This window comes from Antechinus flavipes, chromosome 5 (genome assembly GCF_016432865.1).
Source record: "Antechinus flavipes isolate AdamAnt ecotype Samford, QLD, Australia chromosome 5, AdamAnt_v2, whole genome shotgun sequence".
Lineage (NCBI taxonomy): Eukaryota > Metazoa > Chordata > Mammalia > Dasyuromorphia > Dasyuridae > Antechinus > Antechinus flavipes.
The window spans coordinates 295,729,959-295,748,304 of record NC_067402.1 but is presented as its reverse complement, the minus strand read 5'-3'; the positions used below and the strand labels follow the sequence as shown (position 1 = coordinate 295,748,304).

Here is an 18,346-nt window from a genome sequence, read left to right as displayed (position 1 = left end):
CCCCGTATCCACGGGGTGGCTCAAATCTCATCTCTAACAATCACTACCTTCCCGAGTCACCTCACAGTGCCTGGCCTCGGTTTCCCTATCTGTTAAATAAAGGGGTAGAAATAGGTGCTCTTTGGCAGCCCTTCCGCTTCAGTCGGGATCCTGTAACCCCAAAGGATGGCGTTGTATAAAGGGCACCCCATTGCTTCCCGAGGGATACCCAGGGTCTCCGCAGCCGGTGCCCACTGGCCTCCCTGGTTCTGAGTCCCCTCCCAGCTCGGCCATGCCCCGTTCTCGGGCCCCTCCCCACCCTGCCAGCCCCTGTTCTAAGATCTCTCCCTACTGGGATCTTCATTCAGAGCCCCCCCCCACACCCCGGTCTGTAACCTGAAGCTCTTAGTGACTGTATCTTTCTTAATAAATCCTCCTGAGTAATTGTACCAAGGGGCACATTCAGACTCCTTCCCTGCTGCCACAGAGACGTTCTTCCTTTCCACAACGGAACAATTCTAGCACAAAGGAGGATGGCTTCCCAGTCTTTCTAGTCTCCCTGGAACAGGGTCTGATTGCCTCCAGGGATGGGGGTCTCACTACCTGTCTTTCCAAAACTTTGCTGATTTTGAATTAAGCTTGGACTCTCCCGGGGGGTCCCTCCTTGTTCCTGCATCTCCCCCTTAGCAGTATCTTCAAAATAGGTTTTTTAGGAGCAGAATTAAAGCCTGGTGAACAGGGCTGACCAAGTGGGAGGTCTCAGCCTGGATCTCGAGGACATTGAACTCCTTCCTTCTCTCGGGGGTCCCCAACTCCTGACCTGTCTCATAGCTACCATGAGCTGTCCTGCCTCCCTCACTTGGAGGTGAAACTCATTTTTGTTCCTTTGTGACCTTCCCTCTCAGAGCCTCAATTTCTTTATTTATGAAAAGGGGTGCGGTGCTCCCTGCCCTCCTCCCCTCAGAGGGTTATCGTGGGGATGTTTGTGGGCTTTCAGTCATAGTGAAATATGAGGTGTCTGAGTCACCACATTTGCATCTTCCTGGCTGGAGGGTCATCCTCTTGCAGGTAGGAGGGGCCAGTGGCTTCTGATTCTGTGCCCTCCAGAGTCCTGTGGACAGTAGGTGCTTAATAAATGCTCATGTGAAAGGTGCTGGGGAGCCCTCCCCATCCATGTTCCCTCTCGTTGCTCCTTTTCTTTTTCTCTTTCCATTTCTCGTCCCTTTCTATACCTGGGGTTGGATGTTTCCTAAAGCAGACCCTGGTTGTTAAGTGAGGGGATGGAGGACGGGGGTTCTCTGGGGTCTTCTGGGATGCCAGTGTCCCCTCTCTCTCGCCGTGCTCTCGCATGCAGTACCACCGGCAAACCGAAAAGAGCTCTTTTGTAAACCAGCCCGAGCTCCCTCCGCGCAGGCAGCAAGGGCTGCCTCCCGGCATCCGCGGGGGCGCCCCTGACTTCCCAACTCCTCCTTAGAGGCTTCCTTCTGGGAAGCAGCATGAGCCATGTGGGAGGCACACTGGGGGGGTCTCGGGAGATCTGGGTTCCAGTGCAGACACCGCTACTCATTTGTTGTGGGATCTCAGGAAAGTCCCATTGGTTCTCTTTCACTGACCTGTAAAATGGGGAAAACGTTGGAAGAGGTGATCTTCTCAGTCTGTTCTCATTACAGCAATGAATTCTAAGGCCCTCCGGGCCCGACCGCCCCTGTTCTCGGGCCCCTCCCAGCCCCGCCACCCCCCGTTCTCCGGCCCCTCAGTCCTGGCCGTCCTTGCTCTCCGGCTCCTCCCAACTTTGACACCCTCCCCTGTTCTCGGGCCCCTCCCAGCCCCGCCACCCTCCCGTTCTCCGGCCCCTCAGTCCTGGCCGTCCTTGCTCTCCGGCTCCTCCCAACTTTGACATCCCCCCTCCCCCCCCCCCCCCCCCGTTCCGAGGCCCCTCCCAGCCCCGCCAGCCCCCGTTCTAAGTTTCTGGCCCCGCCCCCACTTCAGAGTTGCTTCCATGGTTGGGCGGCCCCTCCCTTGTCCTGAGCGGGGGCGCGTGCGTCCCCATCAGCAGTGGGCCGGCCTCGCGGAGTCCGGGCGCCCAGATCTCTTTCTGGCAGGGAGCCCAGCTGGCATCTAGCCCACCCGCGTGTTTTGGGGAAGCTCGGGCCCGCCGGCGTTCCCCGGGGTCGGGGAGCCAGGCCGCGTCCCCGGCGGTCCGCCGTCTCCCCCTCCGCAGGCCCCGGAGCTCTCCGGCCCGAGTTTCCTCTCGGGGCGCCGCCGCCCCCTCCCCCGCTTGCTCCCGCGGCGCTAACCCTGCTCTCTCTTGTTGTTCTCCCTTTTCTTGCAGTCGCTGCGAGCGCTTGCCTTGTAATGAGAATCAGGACTGCCTGAGGCTGCCCCTGAGAATAACCCACTATCACCTCTCTTTCCCCACCACCATCCAAGTGCCGGCCGTGATTTTCCGCATGGGCCCCTCCAGCGCCGTCCCTGGGGACCGCGTCTTCTTCACCATCAGCAGCGGCAACGAGGAGGGCTATTTCAGCGCGCACCAAGCGGCGGCGCACAGCGGCGTGGTGACCGTGCGCAGGCCCATCCCCGAGCCGCGGGACCTGCTCCTGACGGTGCACATGGAGCTCACCCGCCACGGCGCCGTCAACACTTTCGTGGCCAAACTGCACGTCTTCGTGACGGCCGAGCGCTGACCGCCCCGCCCCCTCGTGCATCACGTGTCTCCCCCGCCCCCCGCCATTCGCCTCCCCCATCGGAATTAGGGTGCTTTGTAGAGTCCGAGCCGCACGGTCCCCGGGAGGGGGCGGGCCCAGAAGTCGGGTTTCCATTTTACAAATGAGCAAGTTGAGGCTCAGAGTTGCCCCCCAGCCCCTCCGCGGGGAGCGGAGCCGGAAGCGGAGTCGTGTCTTCGGGCTTTCTCCCCTCTTCTCCGTCCTTGCCTCCCTGGCTGGCCCGGGACCCCACCGGACCGCTGAGGTCAGCCCCGAGGGCTGGCCGCGGGGGCAGGGGGGGCTCCAGCTCCTGCCCGTCCTCAAGCAAAGCCTTCTAGGGGCACCGGGCCAAGCCGGCGGAAGGGCGAACCCCTCCCTGCCGGGGGGAGTCCTTGGAGCTCCAGCTCCTGCTCCGCTTAGCTGTGGGATCCCGAACAAGTCTTTAAAAAAGAAACAACTTTTGAGCCTTATTCTCCTCCTCTGTAAAATGGGCATCATTCCAGCATCTACCTCCCAGGCTTGTTTGAGGTTCCGAGGGGATACCGTGCGTAACCTTTCGGGAGCTGCACGAGGGCAAATGGTAATTAATGTCCCACAGTCACAGGATGAAACTGGGTGCGAACTCCCGCTCCCCAGGGCTGCCTTGCGGCAATCAAACCCCAGAGGTCCAGGGGGCAGAGACCGGGCTTCACGGGGCGATCCCTAGCGTTTCTTGGTGATTTTTGTCTGAGCTCAGAATCTTGTTCTTTCTAATAAAATCACAGCATTTTAAACCTGGGCACAGCTGCAGAGATTCCTCCTGATTTCACTTTCATGTTCCATGTGAGGAAACGGGTCCAGAGAGAAAATGGGAGACACTGGAGTCCATCTGGGCCCACCCTCATTTGACAGATAGGGAAACTGAGGCACACAGACCTGGAGGTGATCCCCTCAGGATCACACAGGCGGGGTTTCAGCACAGTTTTTGCCAGCCTGCCGCCTCTGACCTATGGAGGACGGCCACTGATCTGCTGTTCTTGAGCCCTGTGTGCTGGAGCAGCCCTTTGAGAGCAGCATGGGTGCTTTGGACAGCGTGGGGCTTCCGGTTTGTTCTTTGTGGCGACTCCTGTGGTCCAGTCGACAAACCTCTTCCTCGTGAGATCCGATTGGGCTCTCATTTCCTCACCTTCTCTTTTAGTAAAAGATGCTCTGAGGGACAGCTAGCGGCTAGAGCACCAGCTCTGGAGACAGAAGGAACCCAAGGTCAAATCAGGCCTCAGTCACTTACTAGCTGTGTGACCTTGAACAAGTCACCCACCCCCCCAAATAGTTTGAAATGAAGGCCTTTTTTTTATCCTCAGCACAGAAGGGACTTTGTTACTAGCCGATCCCTCCGTTTCCCCAGTTGGATGGGGGGCAGCAAAAGCGCCACGAATCCCACCTCCTCCTGGACAGTAGAATATAAACTCTGGAGCAGATGGCTTCCCTTATCTCTCTGGACTTTCAGTGCCTCTTACAGAGCCTGGCGCACAGTAGGTGATGGAGAAAAGCTTGGACCGACTTGTTCCTCAGCATGCTGGGGCTCTGCTAGAGGAGGGACACGGTCAGTGGTTGCCCCAGAGACATCTCCTCGAGTAAACATCTCCGGTGTCCAATTTCCGAACCAGGGTTGCTCTTGGCAGGAGATCATGGGGAGGGTTTAATTCGCTCCATCCCGTGTTTATGGCCCGTACTTACTGCGTGCAGAGGACTCTGCCTGGGGAAATGATGCTAATGACATCCATGTTGACAGCTGCCATTAATAATGGTCCTGGAAGACGGGAAGCACTCTGTGTACACTGTAATTCCGCTCATACTCATCCCTGCTCTCTAGAAACTCACTTTCTTGATGTTGCTGTCTACTGAGAGAATCTAGATTTGTGTCTCGTATTTTTTTTGCTTTTTTGGAGGAATTTGGGGTTAAATGACCTGCCCAGGGTCACACAGCTAAATGTCTCCTATTTCTAGGACCAGGAAATGGATTGGGGGAGGAAAAAATCTAGAGGCTACAGTAGGCCATGCTAAAAGTCAGTCTGATGTGTAATCCTGCCATTTTGCTAAGGAGCAATCTTTATTGCTGTCCTTTGCATCACATCACCTACATTTTCCAACAGTGTCTCTCCCCAGAGAGTTATCCTTTGTAGCAAAAAAAAGAAAAGGTTGGTGGGGGGGGGGGAGAAACAGTTATTATCATATCATACGTTTCTGACATCTCTGACATTTCAAATTCAACTCCAGTGGACACCCCTTCCCACTTCTCCTTTCTCTTCTTGGGGTCAGGTGGAATGAACAAAGGAAAAAAGAATTCTAAAGCCAAATTTGTCCTTATTAATGAACACAGAAATACACACAGCACCTGCTTGCTTCCAAGGGACCCATCCAGGAACAATGTCAGAGTTGATTTCCTAGTTCATGGTTCCGGAACTGTAGTGGGAAAGGGAAGAGAGAGCGAGGACCACACGAGTAGCTAGGTGATGGCAAGGAGACTTTGGGGGAACAAAGTATAAAAAACCCCCTCCCATCTTCCCACAGTGGAGACATGAAAGAGATCACTTTCTAATTGGGAGGAGGTGAAAGTGGGGAGGAATTATGCATGGGAAATGGTGACCAAAGAGAAGGCCTTTAGTCTGGAAAATTACTGAAATGGTGAGTGGGACCAAATGAACACTTCCCATCCAGGAACAATGTCAGAGTTCATTTCTTAGTTCATGATTGCAGCTCTGTAGTGGGGAGGGAAGAAAGAGTAAGGCCAGCACTAGTAGCCAGGCGATAGCAAGAAGGCTGTGGGGGAGGTCATTGGAGCAGGGGAGTTAAGTGATGGTTCTTTCTAGGAAGAGTGGGAGGGACCGTCATCTCCCCAGGAGTGCGTGGCTCCCACAGGGGGAGGAGTTCCTCATGGATCATTCGAATTTTACGACATTCGGTTTTGATGCTTCTTCTTTCTCCACGGTTATCAGGATGGTGAATGTGGTTTCCTTCATTCTGCTGGTTTTCCATGGATCTTCTGAGGCTTCTCTGTGTTCACACACATTTCTTACAGCCCAGTCATATTCCATTTCGTCTGTACGCCACAATTTGTTCAGCCGTTCCCCCACCGATGGACACTTACTTTGTTTCCAGCAAGCCCCGTCATTAAAAAATTTGTAACAGTGGATTGGTTGTGGAGGCAAGGCTAGGGCTTGAGGGAACTCTAGAGGCACCCCCGCTTCTGGGAATGCTCAAAGTGTGGTATAGTGGTCAGCTGCTGATGACCTCAAATGGAGCAGGGTTTGTAAAAGGATATTAGCTATGCTTCTGACGTAAGTGAAAAGATTGGCCCGCGATATTCTTCAAAACCCAGATGTTCCCCCACCGGGGGAGGGGGGGCAAGCCAGGCTGACCTCCGCATCCCTGAAGGAGAGGTCCTCACTGTCCCGGACAGCAGTAGTGATGGGGAAAGGGCAGCCATCGAGCCCTCCCTCCCCGGCCCACTTATTCAGTCCGGCTCAGCCGAGATTTCCGGACTTCACTGAAGAGAAACAGGTGAACCTTAGAGCAATGTGTCCTGGGTAGAGGTGGAAGACCCACGGCGTTTCAGAATCGGGAGCTGCAGGGGGCAGAGGTCACCCACCTCAGAGCCGTAGTTGGCTTTTACCTCACCAGAAAGCAGCCCACTGGAATCTACTTTTCTCCACTTGTTCCGATTTGGGGGAAGAGATGGGGCTGTTGGTGACCATCCCTGTTGGCTTCCTCCGTCCAGACCACGTGAGGTAACTCGTGAAGGCTTTTGGCAGTTGGGAGAGTAGCCAAGTAGGTCACGAGTGGTGCTCTTGGGTCCCGCCCGAGGTGCCCTCCAGGTGTTTGCACCAGGACCGGACGACGCCCCGGTAGTTCTCATTCTTGGTCCGGGTCTGGTCCAGCTCATTTTCTGGCACCTCGTATCCTGACACAACCATTTTTGGTGTTAATACTGGCTGTCTGTATCCGCTCCCAGCATTGTGGAAATATCAAAGGGAGCCCTCAAGGAGCTTATGTTCTGGTAATGGCTCAATTATTACCAGAGGCAGGAAGTAAAGTGACGTCCCTGTGGTTCTGCAGGGCACGAATGACTGGAAAAGCCGACATGGAGTCATGTACCACAGGGAGAACGTGACCCTTAGATAATCAAAGAATCAAAACAACCCCTTTTGTTCCCCCGACCCCCCTGCACCCAGAGCATTGAACAGATATTCTGCAGAAGATTTGAGAAGTTATCAACCAAGCAATCAACAAGCACTGATTAAGCACCAACTGTGTACCAGATACGAGAGAATAAGCACACATTCTGATGCGGACCAGCCGGTTTGTCCACGTGGAGTTCTGGGATACAAGAAATAAAAGTGCTTCCTGGCTCCCATTAAACACTCACACTACAGTGTTGAAGTAGGTTTTGTGCAGGAAACCAAGCTTCTTTTGGGAGTCCCTTCGTGGACAGAGATTCCACTGAAGTCTTTTAAAAAAGACTTTAAAATATGGGCCTCCCCAATAGACAAGGCCCCTCCGACCAAGCGCGCCTGCCGAGGCCGCCATCCTCTGTAGCGCCAAGGGGCGGGGAGTAGTGGGAAAACCCAGCCGCGTGTATCTGGCAACCACACGGTGGCCAAAGCAAGACGGATCAGGGAGCAACCTTTTTAAACAACTCGGGATCGGGTCTCTGGACAAGCCCGATGCAGCTCGGAGATGTCACGGTTCAGAGTTCTCCCCCCGGTGGAGTGGTCGCCACTCCTGAACGAGCATATGGCCTCTTCCAGGGTGGAAGGTGGCCACGATGGCTGCAGGACCAGGGTTGGTTCTGGGACAGCGAGAAAGGGAAGTGTATCTGGAGGAAGTGAGCCCGGCAGGTGAGGCGTGGAGGCCGTGCCCCAGCCGGGGGATACGGAACCGAGGGCCCTCTCAGGAAAGGGGGAACGACACCTCCCAGTGCAGCAGCACGTGGCTGGAGGGGCCATGGGAAGCAGGGCGAGAAGGCACAGATTGAGTGCGAGGAAAACTTCCAAAGGCAAGAATTACGCACACGTATCATGGCCGTTTCACGTGCTAATGCGCTCCATCACAGGAGGCCTTTCGGTGAACTCTTGACAGACTCCTCAGCCATGGTGTGGAGTAGACTCTTGTTCGAGGACGCGTTGTCTTGGAAGTCACCCTTGGGGTCTCTCTCTGTCATGGGATGGACGATGACCCCCAATAGCCTCCGGGTGACGATTCCTCTTAGCTCTTCAGACAGGGGGGTGTTTCATGATTTGCAGACGCGCCCCAATGTTGGCAGGAAGCTGGTATGCAAGAGATGTCAACACGTTAGTTTGGGGAGACTTCTGGAGTCAAAGAAGCTTGGCAATTTCTTTTTCCAAAAGCTGAGAACTTTTTATCCTCTTTTCCTACTCTACTTTGTAATGGAAATGCTTGTTTTAGTTCTTTAGTTTAAAATTTAAAAAGAGAAAAAGGGGGAAAAAAGCACCGGATCAAACTTCCTATGGGAGCCTTTCCATTGTTTTTCTTTTTCTGCAATTTCTTGAAGTACATGCAGCTCACCTTTGTCTTCCTGTTCAGTTATGGGTCCCGCCCACCATCCCTTTGCAATCTGTCAGATTCAAGGTTCGGGTCTCCTGACCCCAGACTCAGTCCTAGACTTCATTGATCCCTCCCCCCATCCCCCCCTTCTCCCCCCAAATCCCACCAATCCAGCAGTTCTCCATTCTTGTCTCTCCCAGGATCCAGAACGAGAAGACAGACACCGTCCGTTGTATCAAGTCTTGCCGGCCCAACGATGTCACCTGCGTGCTGGACCCCGTCCACACCATCTCCCACACGGTGATCTCCCTGCCCACGTTCCGAGAGTTCACTCGCCCCGAAGGTGGGCTGTGGGATGGGGCCTTCGGCAGAGGGCACGGATGGAGGTGGGGGGGGATGGCTGCGGCGGGGGCTCAGATCTCCCGATTCCTTCTCCCATGTTCTTCCTTGTGCTTCCGGGAAGCAATGGCAGAAGGCCTGGGTGCCTTAGGCCTGGGTCAGGGCTCCCTTGCCTGGCTCCCCATGGTCTTCTCTCCCAGAACTCCACCTCTGTGCCGGGCGCCCCCTGGCTATTCCCTCCACTCCCAAACCTCCCCTGAGTCCAAGGATGTCCTTCTCCCCCCCCCAGCATAGCAGGGGTGGTCCCCCCTACATCTCCTGTCCTTCCCCCCATGTTTTCCTTGCCCCTCTCCCCCTCCCTGTCCAGGAAGTGCTTCCATGGCCCCTCCAGCTCATTTTCCTCCCTGACCGTCCTGCCCATCTGGGAAGTGCCTGTGCCAGCCTCCTCCCCTCTCTTTCCGTGGCTGGCAATATAATGGGCAGCTGCCAGGGCTCCCCGAAGGATCTGCTGCTTCCCAGCCCCTCTCAGCCCCCTCTGGCCGCTGCTCTCTTTGGGGCGTCTCCCCTCGGGATGCGCGCTGCTGGCGGCAGGGCCGGCTGCATTCACACTGTCCCTGCTGAGCTCGCTGCCCAGGGCCGCGTGAGTGCTCCCCGAGGCCCTTCCCTCAGGGCACTCCGTCCTCCTCCCTGCTTGGCCATCCTTTCCCCAGCGTGACCCCATGGTGGTTCCCCCTGCCCCTGACCTGTGCCCTCGCCCACAGAAATCATCTTCCTTCGGGCCGTCACGCCGGCCTACCCGGCCAACTACGCCGACATCATCTTCGACATCACCGAGGGGAACCTCAGGGACTCCTTCGACATCATCAAGCGGTATCTGGACGGCATGACTGTGGGTGAGTGCGTCTGCCGGGCTGCCCGTCCCCCGGGCTGCGGACCCCCGCGCCAAGCTGCCAGGCAGGGCCGGAGCCCGGGGACCCCCGCCCGGGGCCTCCCGCCCGCCTCCCGGGGCGGCTCCCGGCTCTGGGCTCTCCCTTCGGCTCCGTGGGGGCGGAACCGTCCTCCGCCTCCCACCCGCTGAAAGGAGCGGAAACGGCCGGGGACGCAGAGGGACGGAGCAGTCCGCACCGGGCAAGGAGCCTCCGCACCGGCCCAACGGGGGATGGCGAAACCCGGAGGCCTGGGGTCCTAAACTGGCTCCCTAAATGGACTTTAGAACCTAGAACGCAGAAGGACAGGGCCGGGGGAGGGAGCCGGGAACGGGGGTGGGCGGGGGGAGGACAGTCAGGGCCGGGGGAGGGAGCCGGGAACGGGGAGGAGGGGGCGGTCAGGGCCGGGGGAGGGAACAGGGAACAGGCGGAGGGTGGGGGGCGGTCAGTGTCGGGGGAGGGAGCAGGGAACGGGTGGAGGGTGGGGGGCGGTCAGGGCCGGGGGAGGGAGCAGGGAACGAGGAGGAGGGGGCTGTCAGGGACGGAGGAGGGAGCTAAGAAGCGGGGCTGCCAGGGACGGAGGAGGGAGCCGGGAACGGGGAGGAGGGGGCGGTCAGGGCCGGGGGAGGGAGCCGGGAACGGGGAGGAGGGGGCGGTCAGGGCCGGGGGAGGGAGCTGAGAAGGGGGGTCGGTCAGGGACGGAGGAGGGAGCCGGGAACGGGGAGGAGGGGGCTGTCAGGGACGGAGGAGGGAGCTAAGAAGCGGGGCTGCCAGGGACGGAGGAGGGAGCCGGGAACGGGGAGGAGGGGGCGGTCAGGGCCGGGGGAGGGAGCCGAGAAGGGGGTGCCAGGGCCGGGAGGATACCTCAGAGCAGAGAGCACCAGGGTTGAGAAGTTAGAGAATTCCGGGAGATTCCCCGACAGCGCTCCGGGACAGTTTTGCGACGTGGCCACGCGGGGGCAGTGTTGGACCGCCGAATTCCCACCTTTCCTTCCGCGCGGCGGCGCTGGGAGGCCGGCCCTTCTCGGGACAGGCCTCCGGCCTCTACCAGCTGTTTCCAAGGGGGCTTAGGAGGGGGAGGGGACGGCGGCTCGCAGCAGCTTTGCGTTTATAGATCCCGCCCAGCCCCGCCCCCCGGTCGTGGAGGGAGAGTTGATGACTAGAGGATTAACGAGAGGAGTAGATTCCTCAGCATTTACTTGTTTAAAACGGAGGTTGGAGGAGCCGCTAGGGGGCGCCGTGGGGAGGGCCCAGCCCTGAAGTGAGGAGGACCTGAGTTCTGTTGGGATCTCACCTGTGGCCTCAGACACTTAACGCGGCCCGGCTGGGTGACCCTGGGCAAGTCCCTTAACCCCAAATGTCTCAGCAAAACAAACCGAAAAAGGGTCTGGGAGACGTGAAATGTCGGGCTGGGAGGGACGCGGAGGTCTGGCCGCAGTTCTGGTCTGCCCCCAGCGGGGCCTTCCCGCCGATGCCCCGGGGCTGGGGGGGGGGGGGCGAGATCCTGAGGGAAAATGAGGCCGCAGCGGAGAGAATGGGCCCAGGCCCCCGCCACGAGACCCCCACAAGCACACTCTGCCCCTGGGACATCGGCAGGGCTTCTGTCCGCCCCAGCTCCCGAACGGCTCAGGGCCTCTGCCTTGTCTCCCTCCTGGAGCCCGGAGCCCGACCCCCAAGGGCCTCGGAGGGCGCGAAGGGCCCCCCGGACAGAGGCGCTCCTCGAGGGCCGCGGGAAGGGCGGCGCCTGCGGGGAGGCTGCCCTCTGACGCTCCGGCGGACGGCGGCCGCTGCCCACCAGCAGTCTTCTTGCTTTTGAAAATCAGAGGCGAAGGGGGTGGGAGACGCGCCGTGCCCTGTGCTCCCGCCTTGCTCGGAAGGTTTGGCCAGGGATTAGGCTCCGTTACACTGGCTGACTCCCCCATTCAGAGATTCCCCCTGCAATCAGCCGCCCAGCCGTCCTCCCGGCGGTGATGGATCGGCTCTGAGAGGCTTTCACCTCAAATCCTCGGGATTAGGCAAGAGCTTTCTCGGACCAGTCACCGGGAGCCGTGGCCCGCCGCCAAGGCAGCGGCCCGGAGGAGCCCAGCGGAGGGGTGCCGGACCCACGCTGGGAGGCGCCCCCTCTGCTTCTCCCGTGTCAGGGCAGGGGGGCCCCGGCTAAGGACGGGCAGGAAGGAGGAGGGGCAGGAAGGATGAGCAGGGAAGGATGAGGGGCAGGAAGGATGAGGGCCAGGGAAGGATGAGGGGCAGGAAGGAGGAGGGGCAGGGAAGGATGAGGGGCAGGAAGGATGAGCAGGGAAGGATGAGGGGCAGGGAGGATGAGGGGCAGGAAGGAGGAGGGGCAGGGAAGGATGAGGGGCAGGAAGGATGAGAGGCAGGAAGGATGAGGGGCAGGAAGGATGAGGGGCAGGAAGGATGAGCAGGGAAGGATGAGGGGCAGGGAAGGATGAGGGGCAGGGAAGGATGAGGGGCAGGGAAGGATGAGGGGCAGGAAGGAGGAGGGGCAGGGAAGGATGAGGGGCAGGAAGGATGAGCAGGGAAGGATGAGGGGCAGGAAGGAGGAGGGGCAGGGAAGGATGAGGGGCAGGAAGGATGAGCAGGGAAGGATGAGGGGCAGGGAGGATGAGGGGCAGGAAGGAGGAGGGGCAGGGAAGGATGAGGGGCAGGAAGGATGAGCAGGGAAGGATGAGGGGCAGGGAAGGATGAGGGGCAGGGAAGGATGAGGGGCAGGGAAGGATGAGGGGCAGGAAGGAGGAGGGGCAGGGAAGGATGAGGGGCAGGAAGGATGAGCAGGGAAGGATGAGGGGCAGGGAGGATGAGGGGCAGGAAGGAGGAGGGGCAGGGAAGGATGAGGGGCAGGAAGGATGAGCAGGGAAGGAGGAGGGGCAGGAAGGATGAGGGGCAGGAAGGAGGAGGGGCAGGAAGGATGAGGGGCAGGAAGGAGGAGGGGCAGGAAGGATGAGGGGCAGGAAGGATGAGAGGCAGGAAGGAGGAGGGGCAGGAAGGATGAGGGGCAGGAAGGAGGAGGGGCAGGAAGGATGAGGGGCAGGAAGGATGAGAGGCAGGAAGGATGAGGGGCAGGAAGGATGAGGGGCAGGAAGGATGAGGGGCAGGGAAGGATGAGGGGCAGGAAGGATGAGGGGCAGGAAGGATGAGGGGCAGGAAGGATGAGGGGCAGGGAGGATGAGGGGCAGGAAGGATGAGGGGCAGGAAGGATGAGGGGCAGGAAGGATGAGGGGCAGGAAGGATGAGGGGCAGGGAAGGATGAGGGGCAGGAAGGATGAGAGGCAGGAAGGATGAGGGGCAGGAAGGATGAGGGGCAGGAAGGATGAGGGGCAGGAAGGATGAGGGGCAGGAAGGATGAGGGGCAGGAAGGATGAGGGGCAGGAAGGATGAGGGGCAGGAAGGATGAGGGGCAGGGAAGGATGAGGGGCAGGAAGGATGAGGGGCAGGAAGGATGAGGGGCAGGAAGGATGAGGGGCAGGAAGGATGAGGGGCAGGAAGGATGAGCAGGGAAGGATGAGGGGCAGGAAGGATGAGGAGCAGGGAAGGATGAGGGGCAGGAAGGATGAGGGGCAGGGAAGGATGAGGGGCAGGGAGGGAGGAGGGGCAGGAAGGAGGAGCAGGGAAGGATGAGGGGCAGGAAGGATGAGGGGCAGGAAGGATGAGCAGGGAAGGATGAGGGGCAGGAAGGATGAGCAGGGAAGGATGAGGGGCAGGAAGGATGAGGGGCAGGAAGGATGAGGGGCAGGGAAGGATGAGGGGCAGGAAGGAGGAGGGGCAGGAAGGATGAGGGGCAGGAAGGATGAGAGGCAGGAAGGATGAGGGGCAGGAAGGATGAGGGGCAGGAAGGATGAGGGGCAGGGAAGGATGAGGGGCAGGAAGGATGAGGGGCAGGAAGGATGAGGGGCAGGAAGGATGAGGGGCAGGGAGGATGAGGGGCAGGAAGGATGAGGGGCAGGAAGGATGAGGGGCAGGAAGGATGAGGGGCAGGAAGGATGAGGGGCAGGGAAGGATGAGGGGCAGGAAGGATGAGAGGCAGGAAGGATGAGGGGCAGGAAGGATGAGGGGCAGGAAGGATGAGGGGCAGGAAGGATGAGGGGCAGGAAGGATGAGGGGCAGGAAGGATGAGGGGCAGGAAGGATGAGGGGCAGGAAGGATGAGGGGCAGGGAAGGATGAGGGGCAGGAAGGATGAGGGGCAGGAAGGATGAGGGGCAGGAAGGATGAGGGGCAGGAAGGATGAGGGGCAGGAAGGATGAGCAGGGAAGGATGAGGGGCAGGAAGGATGAGGAGCAGGAAGGATGAGGGGCAGGAAGGATGAGGGGCAGGGAAGGATGAGGGGCAGGGAAGGATGAGGGGCAGGAAGGATGAGCAGGGAAGGATGAGGGGCAGGAAGGATGAGGGGCAGGAAGGATGAGCAGGGAAGGATGAGGGGCAGGAAGGATGAGCAGGGAAGGATGAGGGGCAGGAAGGATGAGGGGCAGGAAGGATGAGGGGCAGGGAAGGATGAGGGGCAGGAAGGATGAGGGGCAGGAAGGATGAGGGGCAGGAAGGATGAGGGGCAGGGAGGATGAGAGGCAGGAAGGATGAGGGGCAGGAAGGATGAGGGACAGGGAAGGATGAGGGGCAGGAAGGATGAGGGGCAGGGAAGGATGAGGGGCAGGAAGGATGAGGGGCAGGAAGGATGAGGGGCAGGAAGGATGAGGGGCAGGGAGGATGAGGGGCAGGGAAGGATGAGGGGCAGGAAGGATGAGGGACAGGGAAGGATGAGGGGCAGGGAAGGATGAGGGGCAGGAAGGATGAGGGGCAGGAAGGATGAGGAGCAGGAAGGATGAGGGGCAGGAAGGATGAGGGGCAGGAAGGATGAGGGGCAGGAAGGATGAGGGGCAGGAAGGAGGAGGGGCAGGAAGGATGAGGGGCAGGAAGGAGGAGGGGCAGGGAAGGATGAGGGGCAGGAAGGATGAGCAGGGAAGGATGAGGGGCAGGAAGGATGAGGGGCAGGAAGGATGAGGAGCAGGAAGGATGAGGGGCAGGAAGGATGAGGGGCAGGAAGGATGAGGGGCAGGAAGGAGGAGGGGCAGGGAAGGATGAGGGGCAGGAAGGATGAGGGGCAGGAAGGATGAGGGGCAGGAAGGATGAGGGGCAGGAAGGAGGAGGGGCAGGGAAGGAGGAGGGGCAGGAAGGATGAGCAGGGAAGGATGAGGGGCAGGAAGGATGAGGGGCAGGGAAGGATGAGGGGCAGGGAAGGATGAGGGGCAGGAAGGATGAGGGGCAGGAAGGATGAGGGGCAGGGAAGGATGAGGGGCAGGAAGGATGAGGGGCAGGGAGGATGAGGGGCAGGAAGGATGAGGGGCAGGGAAGGATGAGGGGCAGGAAGGATGAGCAGGGAAGGATGAGGGGCAGGGAAGGATGAGGGGCAGGGAAGGATGAGGGGCAGGGAAGGATGAGGGGCAGGGAAGGATGAGGGGCAGGGAAGGAGGAGGGGCAGGAAGGAGGAGGGGCAGGGAGGATGAGGGGCAGGAAGGATGAGGGGCAGGGAAGGATGAGGGGCAGGAAGGATGAGCAGGGAAGGATGAGGGGCAGGAAGGATGAGGAGCAGGAAGGATGAGGGGCAGGAAGGATGAGGAGCAGGAAGGATGAGGGGCAGGAAGGATGAGGGGCAGGAAGGATGAGGGGCAGGAAGGATGAGGGGCAGGAAGGAGGAGGGGCAGGGAAGGATGAGGGGCAGGGAAGGATGAGGGGCAGGGAAGGATGAGGGGCAGGGAAGGATGAGGGGCAGGGAAGGAGGAGGGGCAGGAAGGAGGAGGGGCAGGGAGGATGAGGGGCAGGAAGGATGAGGGGCAGGGAAGGATGAGGGGCAGGAAGGATGAGCAGGGAAGGATGAGGGGCAGGAAGGATGAGGGGCAGGAAGGATGAGCAGGGAAGGATGAGGGGCAGGGAAGGATGAGGGGCAGGGAAGGATGAGGGGCAGGGAAGGATGAGGGGCAGGGAAGGATGAGGGGCAGGGAAGGATGAGGGGCAGGGAAGGAGGAGGGGCAGGAAGGAGGAGGGGCAGGGAAGGATGAGGGGCAGGGAAGGAGGAGGGGCAGGAAGGATGAGGGGCAGGAAGGAGGAGGGGCAGGAAGGATGAGCAGGGAAGGATGAGGGGCAGGAAGGATGAGGGGCAGGAAGGATGAGGGGCAGGGAAGGATGAGGGGCAGGGAAGGATGAGGGGCAGGGAAGGATGAGGGGCAGGGAAGGATGAGGGGCAGGGAAGGATGAGGGGCAGGGAAGGAGGAGGGGCAGGAAGGATGAGGGGCAGGGAAGGATGAGGGGCAGGAAGGATGAGGGGCAGGAAGGAGGAGGGGCAGGAAGGATGAGGGGCAGGAAGGATGAGGGGCAGGAAGGAGGAGGGGCAGGGAAGGATGAGGGGCAGGAAAGACCTTCCCTCTTGTGCTTAGCTCCCCAGCATCCTGCTCCATATCTGGACGTCGGGCCGGCCGGGGAGGGCAGGCAGGTCTCCTCCAGGAAGCTCTCCAGGGGCCTCTGGCCGTCAGCCCCTCTGACCCGCTGTCCCGCTCTCCCCACAGGTGTGGTGCGCCAGGTCCGGCCCATCGTGGGCCCCTTCTACGCCACCCTCAAGCTGGAGATGAACTACGTGATGGGCGGGGTGGTCTCCCACCGCAACGTGGTCAACGTCCACATCTTTGTCTCCGAATACTGGTTCTGAGTCCGCCCGGGTCAGGCCCTGCCTCCGCGGAGAAGGCCCCATTCTTTCTTCCCTTTGTTCATTCAGTCCGAAGCATGACGGGCGCAGGGCTGCGCTGGAGGGGGATGGGGCGGGGCAGAAAGCCCCCCGGAGAAAGGCGGGCGCGCCCCCTCCCCGAAGCCCAGCCGGAGAGGGACGGCTCCGGCAGAGATGAAATAGAAGATGACCTTCCCAGTCTTTCTAGCCACGTGCCATGCACAGAAACACAGCCAGCGCCTGCATGTGCTGGTCAGCAGGCGCCCCGGGCCAGCCCCGTTCTAAACCCAACCTGGTGCCCGCCTGCCAGGTCCGGGGGATGCAGCGCCCCCGGGCGCCGTGCGGAAAACCTGGCCCAGACGCGGGTCCTTCTGCTTTCGGGTCCCTGGGGATGTAGCCAAGTTCCTGCAGTAACGCAACGAATGTATTTTCTGCCTCTGTTGTCATTTTTGGTAGAAATGTGAAATAAAGAGTCCCACAATTATCTTGTATTCACCCGGCAGCCTCCCGCAAGTCCTTTGAGGCAGAAAGGAGAGAGTCCCGGTCATTTATTCGCCCGGCAGCCTCCCACAAGCCCTCTGAGGCACATGCTCCCAGTCACGCCAAGGCAGCTCTGGGAAACTGGGGTGACTCATCACGGGCACGACTGGGACCTGACCAAAGGATGCCAGGGACTGGGGTCCGAGGCCCCTGGGGGGGGGCTGAAGGCCTTGTTCTCAGGGATCCCAAGTCCTTGGGACAGCCTGGAGGGCCCCGTGGAGGAGGTGGACTCCAAGCTGTGGGTAGAGGGACGGACTCAATGGAGATGCAGGGCATGGGGATGGCAAAAAGGCGGCAGAGGCACAGGATGAGATGCAGGAAAGGGTGGCAGGGTCTGCGAGACAAGGGGTGGGGAGGGGGCAGAGGGAAAGGGTGCAGGGGGTGTCCTGGAAAGTGAGCTCCCCTTGGGCACGTTGGAAGCCTCTCTCTGTCTCGTTGGCCCACAACAGAGGGGAGCCACCGAGGGTTGCACCGGCAGAGGCACATCGGGTGTCCGCTGGGCAGATGGGAGAGGGGCCCCATAGAGACGGCTGTTCCACCATCAGTAAGGAGGGAGCTTTCCGCCAGAGACCTCGGGGCCAGGCTTAGGTGATCCGGCTAGAGGTCAGAGGGGATTCCTGCGGGCCCCCAGGACACGCCCTCCTGGGTTCCGGCAGGTTTCTGTGCCAAGGTGTAGGCCTGGGTTTGGGGGAGGAGGGGATGTTATAATTGCACCAATTTGCGCGGCTGGGAGAAGTGTCCGTAGCCATGGCCCACGGAGCGCCCCCAGGGCAGGATCCCCAGGGCTTCGCCCCCGGGCACCGCCATTTAAGGGGCTCCGGGTCAGGCCCAGGCCGGGGCTGCCGGGAAGGAGCTCCAGCAGTTGGAAGTCACCAGCAAGGACTTCTCCCGCTCACCCAACGGTTTGTTTTAATTACCCCTTGAATTACAGAGCCGCGGGGGCCCCACAATTGCTCGTGAGGCTCTCCTCCCCCTAGGGGGACCCGGGCTCCCCCAGCTCATTAAGGGGGGCGGCTGCTCCCCGCGGGGGCTGTTCTGGGCCTGGGGGCGGGCCCAATCGGCGGGGTTTCCCAAGGAGGCCGAGCAGGACGCAGGGCCCGCAGGGATCCAGGGGAGTGCCAAGTGCGGGAAGCGGGACGTCCCTATTTCAAGGACCGCACAGAGCCCAGGAGGCGGAGGGCAGCGGACAGATGCAGGGAAGGGCCGGGCAGGCGCAGGGGCTTCCCGCGGCCCTAGGACTCCGGGTCCGGCCGGTACCAGGCGCTGTTATTCCCGGCTTCCTCAGGCCGCCTCGGCGGGTGCGCCCCAGGGTTCGCGATTACTCGGGGCCCTCCCAGGCTCTCCTTCAGTTCTCCAAAAATCATTTACTGCGCCTGTGTGCAAAACACTGCCGTGGGAGGGGCTTCCAGGGGACGGAGTGCGGAGGCGGGGCCGCACCTGTGGGAGCCCGGGGAGTGCGGTGGTAGCCCCGGGAGTGCGGTGGGAGCCCCGGGAGTGCGGTGGGAGCCCCGGGAGTGCGGTGGGAGCCCCGGGAGTGCGGTGGGAGCCCCGGGAGTGCGGTGGGAGCCCCGGGAGTGCGGTGGTCCGC

The 18,346-nt window shown here is 60.5% G+C and overlaps 1 protein-coding gene and 1 long non-coding RNA gene across 3 annotated transcripts in view; one reads left to right on the top strand and one right to left on the bottom strand.

Moving 5' to 3' along the window:
* The window catches only part of FBLN1 (fibulin 1), a 56,536-nt gene extending 39,823 nt beyond the window's left edge, over nucleotides 1–16,713 (top strand). Inside the window, exons 15-17 of one of the 2 annotated variants that reach the window (XM_051962877.1) lie at nucleotides 8,429–8,571; nucleotides 9,329–9,460; nucleotides 16,064–16,713. In XM_051962877.1, coding sequence (XP_051818837.1) covers nucleotides 8,429–8,571; nucleotides 9,329–9,460; nucleotides 16,064–16,203 — 415 coding nt within the window. In that variant the 3' untranslated portion in view covers nucleotides 16,204–16,713. Of the gene's footprint in view, nucleotides 1–2,311; nucleotides 3,463–8,428; nucleotides 8,572–9,328; nucleotides 9,461–16,063 lie in introns of those variants that run through there. The other variant, XM_051962878.1, reaches the window with a different exon arrangement.
* Nucleotides 855–2,479, bottom strand: LOC127538983 (uncharacterized). Its single transcript, XR_007947800.1, has 2 exons — nucleotides 2,385–2,479; nucleotides 855–1,592 (listed from the first exon to the last, which is right to left on the bottom strand). It is a non-coding gene; the product is annotated as an uncharacterized LOC127538983 (long non-coding RNA).
* Nucleotides 16,714–18,346: the final 1,633 nt, after the last annotated feature.